This window comes from Aegilops tauschii, chromosome 1 (genome assembly GCF_002575655.3).
Source record: "Aegilops tauschii subsp. strangulata cultivar AL8/78 chromosome 1, Aet v6.0, whole genome shotgun sequence".
Classification (NCBI taxonomy): domain Eukaryota; kingdom Viridiplantae; phylum Streptophyta; class Magnoliopsida; order Poales; family Poaceae; genus Aegilops; species Aegilops tauschii.
This window is the reverse complement of record NC_053035.3, coordinates 301,185,029-301,193,350: the sequence shown is the minus strand read 5'-3', so window position 1 is coordinate 301,193,350 and position 8,322 is coordinate 301,185,029. Positions and strand designations below refer to the sequence as shown.

The 8,322-nt window shown below is 42.4% G+C and overlaps 1 protein-coding gene across 3 annotated transcripts; it reads right to left on the bottom strand.

The window, feature by feature from the left end:
• Window positions 1-361: 361 nt before the first annotated feature.
• Window positions 362-4,000, bottom strand: LOC109765051 (uncharacterized). 3 transcript variants are annotated; one of them, XR_012182400.1, is made up of 6 exons: window positions 3,500-3,975; window positions 3,201-3,400; window positions 2,846-3,033; window positions 2,412-2,750; window positions 1,515-1,644; window positions 362-611 (listed from the first exon to the last, which is right to left on the bottom strand). XR_012182400.1 is itself a non-coding variant. In XM_020323837.4 (4 exons), the coding sequence occupies exons 2-3, from the start codon at window positions 3,336-3,338 to the stop codon at window positions 2,872-2,874; spliced, it is 300 nt and encodes a 99-aa protein (XP_020179426.1). In that variant the 5' UTR covers window positions 3,339-3,400; window positions 3,500-4,000; the 3' UTR covers window positions 362-2,750; window positions 2,846-2,871. The 3 variants fall into 3 exon arrangements, 1 of the variants encoding a protein (XP_020179426.1); XR_012181329.1 differs by having other exon boundaries at window positions 362-1,644; window positions 3,500-3,981; XM_020323837.4 differs by having other exon boundaries at window positions 362-2,750; window positions 3,500-4,000.
• Between the last annotated feature and the right edge of the window lie 4,322 nt (window positions 4,001-8,322).

Sequence of the window (8,322 nt, the reverse complement as noted above, 5' to 3'; positions counted from 1 at the left end):
AACTCTCTGCCCAGACCATGTCGGATCCGACGTGGAAATCTGACGTGGCAAAATTGTGACCAATTGAAAAGGTCGTTGATAAGATTCAGCCCGGTCCAATTAGGTGTCTATATGGGCCGAGCCCATTAAATCAACCCACTTATATTTTTTTCCCGACAATTTTTAATAGCTACATGGGCCTAGCAAGCAATTCGGCCTTTTTATTTTCTGGGTCATGGCCTTTTTGGCTCAACAATTACTTTTTTTAAGACGGATCCAATAGTCAAATGGGTCCTAATTGAGTGGGTCCCAATGGTCAGGGTCAGATTCTTCAGATTTCAATTTTCTAGTAAATAAAAACAAATATTTAAATAAGAACAAATTGAAAAGAGAAGTAATACTTCAAACAGATCAAACAACCAAATTTGGTACATTACAATCAAACATAGTTCACACCATGTTTATAATCGAACATACTTCACATCAGGTTTACAGCCACCAAGAACACAACTAAATTGAGTGTTTCAATTAAATATCTATAAAAGTATAACTAGCTCCAATGAGCTAGAACTAAATGCTTCTTCACTTCTTCATCCTAGAGCTTGCGACGAAAAATGAACGAACGCCAGCATCTACATGTTATAGAACAAAAAAATGGTTAGGGACAAAATAAAAGCAATCAATGAAACAAAACAGGACTGCACCATATCACAGGAAGTTCCATATGAGCTAGAATATGGCCAACTGCACTATGCACTGCTCATACATGGATATATGCCTACTAATATTAACATACTGATCTAATACAGAGCATAGGCATCATGCATACCCTAAGCATATACAAATAGATGGTATTCAAGATGATGTGCTGCATATGCAAAATAAATCAAGAAACTACAACAGGGAACAGGAAACAGAGCCTCAAAGTGTTCACTTGTCATGTTTTGTCTGCCATTTTGAGATCGACACGCACCAAGCAAACAAACATGATTGCTTTATTCCTTTTGGATTAAAACAGGAATATGGTGTTCCACCTTATACTACAACATCATCAGGATTAAAACAACACATTTATAGTCAGAGTGCTGGATGAGACAAATATCAATTGAAACCAACTAGAACAGGTGAGCCAGGGATAAGTAGCAGCAAGAAAATAATGGTACATTCACAACTTCAGTTCAGGAAAATATCACCACATGAGCTATACAGGCAGCAATAGTATCATTGAGTACAGCAAAACAGCAGCTTGACCCATATAAGTCGCAGCTCTAAAGAAAGAAAGAAAGAACAAGTTTAGCTAGCTATGTATTCATAGTTGAGAGCTAAGCAATTTGTTTGTTTATGCTGTAACTGACAGACCTAGTACAAGAAACAAGCAAAGTGAAACAGTATTGACCAATTCGATGGCAATACAAGCTAAGCAACTTAGCTAGTAGGTGACCATCCAATCCATGATGCAGCAGCAGGTGCAAATATGATATGATGTGAAGAAGAAGCTAGCTGGAGAGGTTGGGGATGAAACCAAAATTACAAACCATTGTCGGACCTCACATCACCACTGTTTTATCGTTTTATAAGCAACTGGAAACTATGCAGAGAGCAGACTGGACAGTAAAAGAATTATCAAGCAGAGCAAAACAGCAGCGTGGCCATCAACTCATAGCCCTGAAGAAAGAAAGAACCAATAGGGTCAGCTACTTATTTATTCAGAATTGAGAGTTGAGCAATCATCAGAAAACTAAAGATACTGCAAGGCTAACTAAATAACACATCATTCAGTCACACGGTATAATTCTGACTATAATATAAGCAAAGAATTAAAGACACTACGTACTTAGAACTCAATTAAAAGTGAGAATGATTTATGCAAACAATCTGATTTTATTTGTTTATATTAGTAAAAACAAGTCTATCAGGTAAGATCAAGAACACTAATACTAACACAGACATATCTTCCTTTATGTGAACAAGTGTGCTTCCTTCATTAATTAGTAGTAATTGTTCCATGCTAATACAAGCACACGCCCTGGCCTATCGAAGTCTGAATCTAATTAAATCGCACCATGGACGTGTCATATCACCAAGGCAAGTACTAGTAAATCTTTGCACCATTTTTCAGATAGATAAAAATGTAGTTGTACTCATCCTAAATAGCGTTGTGTAGCAGCGCTAGAAGAAAGGCAGTTTTCAGTATACTACATGGCGTGTCAAAAAAATTCCAAATTTCTATTCTGTTATTTCCAAGTACCAAACGCAAGCTACAGAACGAATCACATAACTGCTATAGTGATTCTATCCAGATTCTGAAACCATGTGGAAGTATAAATGGATCTTCAATAGCCATTATTTAAACTGATCAGAATTGCAAAAGGAGGTGAATATTTGCATATTTAAACTGATAACTGAAGGGAGGAGGGGAGCAAGGTGGCCACCGTGGTTGTGGGCGACGGTCGCTGGCTCAGCTTTGTCCAAGTGAAGGCAATCTGGAGTCTGAAGAAACTTTCAGCATTTGAAAAACTGCAACCTGAGAATATCGTAGGCACTCACACTGCACATGCCAACTTGAGTTCATTCTGAATTTCTGTTAGACACAAATCACCATGGCACAACTAGGCATAACAATCATATGTTCTAAAAGGGCTGCGTCAAACAATAATGAAGTACAGATAAGGGATTTCAAGCCCTTGTGTGACGCCAAAATGTTCTGTGCCAGCCCCAGTATGCAGCTATCCTTTTGCTGAATGCCGAACCATTTAGATCGTTAACTGTCGCTGAAGAACAAAAACAACATGTAAAATGCCACCATCAGATCAGAACTCACGTAAACCTACAGACCAGGAAAATGCATCACAAGTTGTATGCTCACCTTGTCACGTAAACCTACAGACCAGATCAGCACGGCAGCGGTTGCTCATCCGCCATGCCTTTGAAGACGAGGAACCTGAGCAACTCGAACTTGAAGTATATGAAGCTCCCCTTGCTGTGCGTGAAGTAGCAGCCGAAGCTGCAGCCCACCACGCACTGCCACCCCGGGCCATGGATCGTGTCGAACTCCTGCAGTGCAGCCGTCCAAATCAGATCCAATCATCGGCAGCACTTGCACAGCTAACTGCTTATTTATGTTCAAGTACATCATTCTTTCTCTTGCAAGACTGTCTCTAGCTTGTTACCTGCAGATTCAGAGGCTATAGATTTGGGGGTGGTATTGGCAAGATTCTCACCTTCTTGATGTGCGCCGCGATGCTCCGGCAGTCGAGGACGTCGAAGCGGTCGAGTGCCCTCGACGCCGCCGACGTGGCCTGCAGCTGCATCTTGGCCGGCATGTCGGTGTCCTCCACCGTCGCCTTCCCTTCCAGCATCCCGCTCGCTCGAGTGGACCAACAGCCGCGCGCATGGACCGGAGGTTGGGGGTGAACAGCCGCTACAAGCACAGAGAGTGAGAGAGGGGGGATAGAGGTGAACCACCATCGTACCAAATCAAGAAAAAAAACTAAAATCTGAGAGGGGAGATGGGTCGGACCTTGAGGAGCAGAGGGAGATTTGGGAGACCGTGATGGATTTGGGAGGTGGAGACCATCCTGGTCGCCATGGGTGGGCTCGCCGGAGAGGAGATCGCCTGCTGCCGGCGCGCGTCCTTGCAGGTTGACGAAGAACCGGTCGTCCTCGAGCAGATCAAGGCCATCCCGGAGATGGATCTGCGCTTGAGGGCTCGGGATTCACCGGAGCAACGCCGGATCGAGTTGGAGGCGACCGAAACCCTAGCCACCACGGGCTAGGAATTCGGGCTCCCCCTGCCATGGCCATGGCCGCGGGGTAGGAGTTGGGATTGAGCTGGGTTGGATCTGGAGACCGCCGGCGGGGCTGGTTGAGAGGAGGTCGCCGCCGGCAGGTGGGATCGAAGGAGAGGATTGGATCGAATCATGGGACGTGCGGCGTTGCGACAGAGAAGACTTGGAAGGGGAGAGGAGGAGAAGGGAGCGAGGAAAGAAAGGAGGCGGGGGGGGTGGATGGAAAATGACCTAGGGTTTCGGAGTTAGTGTGGAAGGGTTGAGGACGGCCGTTGGATGCGCGAGCATCCGACGGCGTATGATGCACGATCCGCGTGAGACGTCCACGGACCAATCAGAGTGCAGTATGATGTTGTGACCATCTAAATAGGTCATAGTTGCCTAAAAATAATGCATTAAAATCATGCCAACTATTTTATGACTTGAGAAATTCAAAAAGAAAATGGAAAACCTTCTCATTGTGTCACCAAAATGTGAACAAGTTTTCAGAAAAAAATAACAAACATGAAAAAAGATAAATATCTTTAAAAAGGTGTCGTGAGACATGAGTTTTTTTTGGCAAAAAAGACATTTTCCATTTTTTGAATCCCTGAAATGAGTTTTTTTCTAAAGGACCTATAATATATTTGTTGAAAAATTGGACCAAATCAATTTTTGAAAATATTAGGCCATATTTAATGCATAATTGACCAAATGGTTGGGTGTAAAAAGTTTTGATCCACCTCTCGTGAAAAAGACAAATTTCCGCCGATTCAGCTGGAAGCGGGTCAAATTTGAACTGTAGTTGCCTTGTAGTTTGCTCTTTATTTTTTCCAAAAATCATTTCTAGGTACAGAAGTATCTATTTAATCAGAGAAACACCAAAAAAAATTCCAAGATTCAACCACTAGCTAGGAATGATCATTCCCGCCATTTTGACAGCATTTTAAAACGGGCATAAAAAATTAAAAAAAATTAAAAAATTGGGAAACCTTCGCATTGTGTCATTATATGTGGCCAAGTTCCCAGGAAAAATAACAAACTTGTAATACGATAATTATTTTTAAAAAGTGTTCTCAGAAACGAGCTATCACGTGTGGAGATCAATGGCTTTCAAGCCAAATGATCAATCTTATGGCCACATTCATGGCATAGTTTGTTCAAATGATCTCATATTGTGCACAAGGGTGCATATTGGAATGGCAAACAATGTTTCCTAAGGAAGTTTTAATTTTCTTTGGACGAAAAAACCATTTTCCATTTTTCGAGTGCCCAAAAGGAGGTTTTTTGGAGGACCTCCCAAATAATTGTTGCATAATTGGACCAAATCATTTTTCTAAAATACTAGGACATATTTAATGCACAATTTACCAAATGGTTGGGTGTAAAAAGTTTTGATCCACCTCTCGTGAAAAAGACAAATTTCCGCCGATTTAGTTGGAAGCGGGTCAAATTTGAACTGTAGCTGCCTTGTAGTTTGCTCTTTATTTTTTCCAAAAATCATTTCTAGGTACATAAGTATCTATTTAATCAGAGAAACACCAAAAAAATTCCAAGATTCAACCACTAGCTAGGAACGGTCATTCCCGCCGTTTTGACCGCATTTTGAAACGGGCATAAAAATTCAAAAAAATCAAAAAATTGGGAAACCTTCGCATTGTGTCATTATATGTGGCCAAGTTACCTGGAAAAATAATAAACTTGTAAGACGACAATTATTTTAAAAAAGTGTTCTCAGAAATGAGCTATCACGTGTGGAGATGAATGGCTTTCAAGCCAAATGATCAATCTTATGGCCACATTCATGGCATAGTTTGTTCAAATGATCTCATATTGTGCACAAGGGTGCATATTGGAATGGCAAACAATGTTGCCTAAGGAAGTTTTCATTTTCTTTGGACGAAAAAACCATTTTCCATTTTCCGAGTGCCCAAAAGGAGGTTTTTTTGTGAAGGACCTCCCAAATCATTGTTGCAAAATTGGACCAAACCAATTTTCTAAAATACTAGGACATATTTAATGCACAATTGACAAAATGGTTGAGTGTAAAAAGTTTTGATCCACCTCTCGTGAAAAAGACAAATTTCCGCCAATTCAGTTGGAAGCGGGTCAAATTTGAACTGCAACTGCCTCATAGTTTGCTATTTATTTTTTCCAAAAATCATTTCTAGTTACATAAGTACCTATTTAATCATAAATACATGGTTTGGTGGCGATACGTCGAGGTTTGGGCGGTGGCCGAGGGCCCCAACTCTAGAGCGCGTAAACTCGCATGCCCGCCGCGTGGTCACCGCGTGACCGTGGCGTTGCCATGTGTTCTGGGCGGCCTAGGCATGTCTATTGGGTTGGGCACTCCCCAGGTAGGTGCTAGGAAGAAAATTACAACATAAGATTCTCACGAGGAGACCGATCGATGCTCAAACATGAATTAGCAGCCAAGCGTTTGATTAGCGGTACGGGAAATGTACATGGCTAATAGCATGAGTTTTGGCTGAGGATGATCAGTTACTAAGAAGACCGTCTTCACAAATTTTCAGCTCAAAAGGAGGAGCCTAGGTGGTACTTGCTTTGCAAAGTACCACACTGGACATAAATACGAATGTTGAAGCTGGGCTCAAAATAATGAATGGATTGAGATGGTATTTGGTGGAGGATGGTTATTTGGGCATAGGAAAGCACCGTAGAAAATGGATACTATTTGGACATGCCAAAGTGGTACTTCCTTCACAAAGTGTTGTTCTGAACAGAATAGGAAAATGAATATTGTTGAATTATTTTTGAACTAGGCAAGGAAGGTTTTTTACATTTTGACGAAGATATGACCCAAAGAATTTATGAGATTTTTTTGGGAATTTTGGGAATGACAGAAATATAGGTTGCTTCACAACCTGGGGCAAAGATTGCCACATGGACATGACCCATAGGCAAAACTGATGAGGTGGCGCCTAGTCATAGCAACCCACCACAATTTACAATGTTATGACCATCTATATTGGTCGTGATCAGCTAGAAATAAGGCAGCGGACCAGTGCTATCTGCTTTATGACCATTTCGTGTAAGGAAATTACGACCTTTCTGACCAAAATGGTCGATATAGTTTAGCGTTTGGAGCCCCCCGAATAGCTTTTGACCAATTGGTCTCAAGTGGTCATAGATCTATGACCAATTCTTCCAGGGTCACTGCTAGAAGGTCACTAGTTGACATATTTCTTATAGTGGAAATATGCCCTAGAGGCAATAATAAAGTTCTTATTTATATTTCCTTATATCATGATAAATGTTTATTATTCATGCTAGAATTGTATTAACCGGAAACTTAGTACATGTGTGAATATATAGACAAACTAAGTGTCACTAGTATGCCTCTACTTGACTAGCTCGTTGAATCAAAGATGGTTAAGTTTCCTAGCCACAGACATGAGTTGTCATTTGATTAACGGGATCACATCATTAGAGAATGATGTGATTGACTTGACCCATTCCGTTAGCTTAGCATTTGATCATTTAGTATATTGATATTGCTTTCTTCATGACTTATACATGTTCCTATGACTATGAGATTATGCAACTCCCGAATACCAGAGGAACACTTTGTGTGCTACCAAACGTCACAATGTAACTGGGTGATTATAAAGGTGCTCTACAGGTGTCTCCGAAGGTACTCGTTGGGTTGGCATAGATCGATATTAGGATTTGTCACTCCGATTGTCGGAGATGTATCTCTCGGCCCTCTCGGTAATGCACATCACTATAAGCCTCGCAAGAAATGCAACTAATGAGTTAGTTGCGGGATGATGTATTACGGAACGAGTAAAGAGACTTTCCGGTAACGAGATTGAACTAGGTATTGAGATACCCACGATCGAATCACGGGCAAGTAACATACCGATGACAAAGGGAACAACGTATGTTATTATGCGGTTTGACCGATAAAGATCTTCGTAGAATATGTAGGAGCCAATATGAGCATCCAGGTTCCGCTATTGGTTGTTGACTAGAAACGAGTCTCGGTCATGTCTACATAGTTCTCGAACCCGTAGGGTCCGCACGCTTAACGTTCGGTGACGACCAGTATTATGAGTTTATGTGTTTTGATGTACCAAAGGTAGTTCGGAGTCCCGGATATGATCACGGACATGACGAGGAGTCTCGAAATGATCGAGACATAAAGATTGATATATTGGATGGCTATATTCGGACACCGGAAGAGTTTCGGGTGGTTTCGGAGAAAACCGGAGTGCCGAAGGGGTTACCGGAACCCCCCGGGGAAGTATTGGGCCTGAGGTGAGAGAGAGGGCAGCAGCCCAGGAGGTGGCGCGCCCCCTCCCATGAGGAGTCCGAATTGGACTAGGGGAGGGGGGCGCGGCCCCTCTTTCCCTCTCCCTCTCCCTCTCTTTCCTTCCCCCTTCCCTCTTCCTAGTTGGACTAGGAAAGGGGAGTCCTACTCCTACTAGGAGGAGGACTCCCCCCTCCTTGGCGCGCCCCAAGGGCTGTCCGGCCTCCCCCCTTGCTCCTTTATATACGGGGGCAGGGGGCACCCTAGGACACACAAGTTGATTGTTCCAAGCCGTGTGCG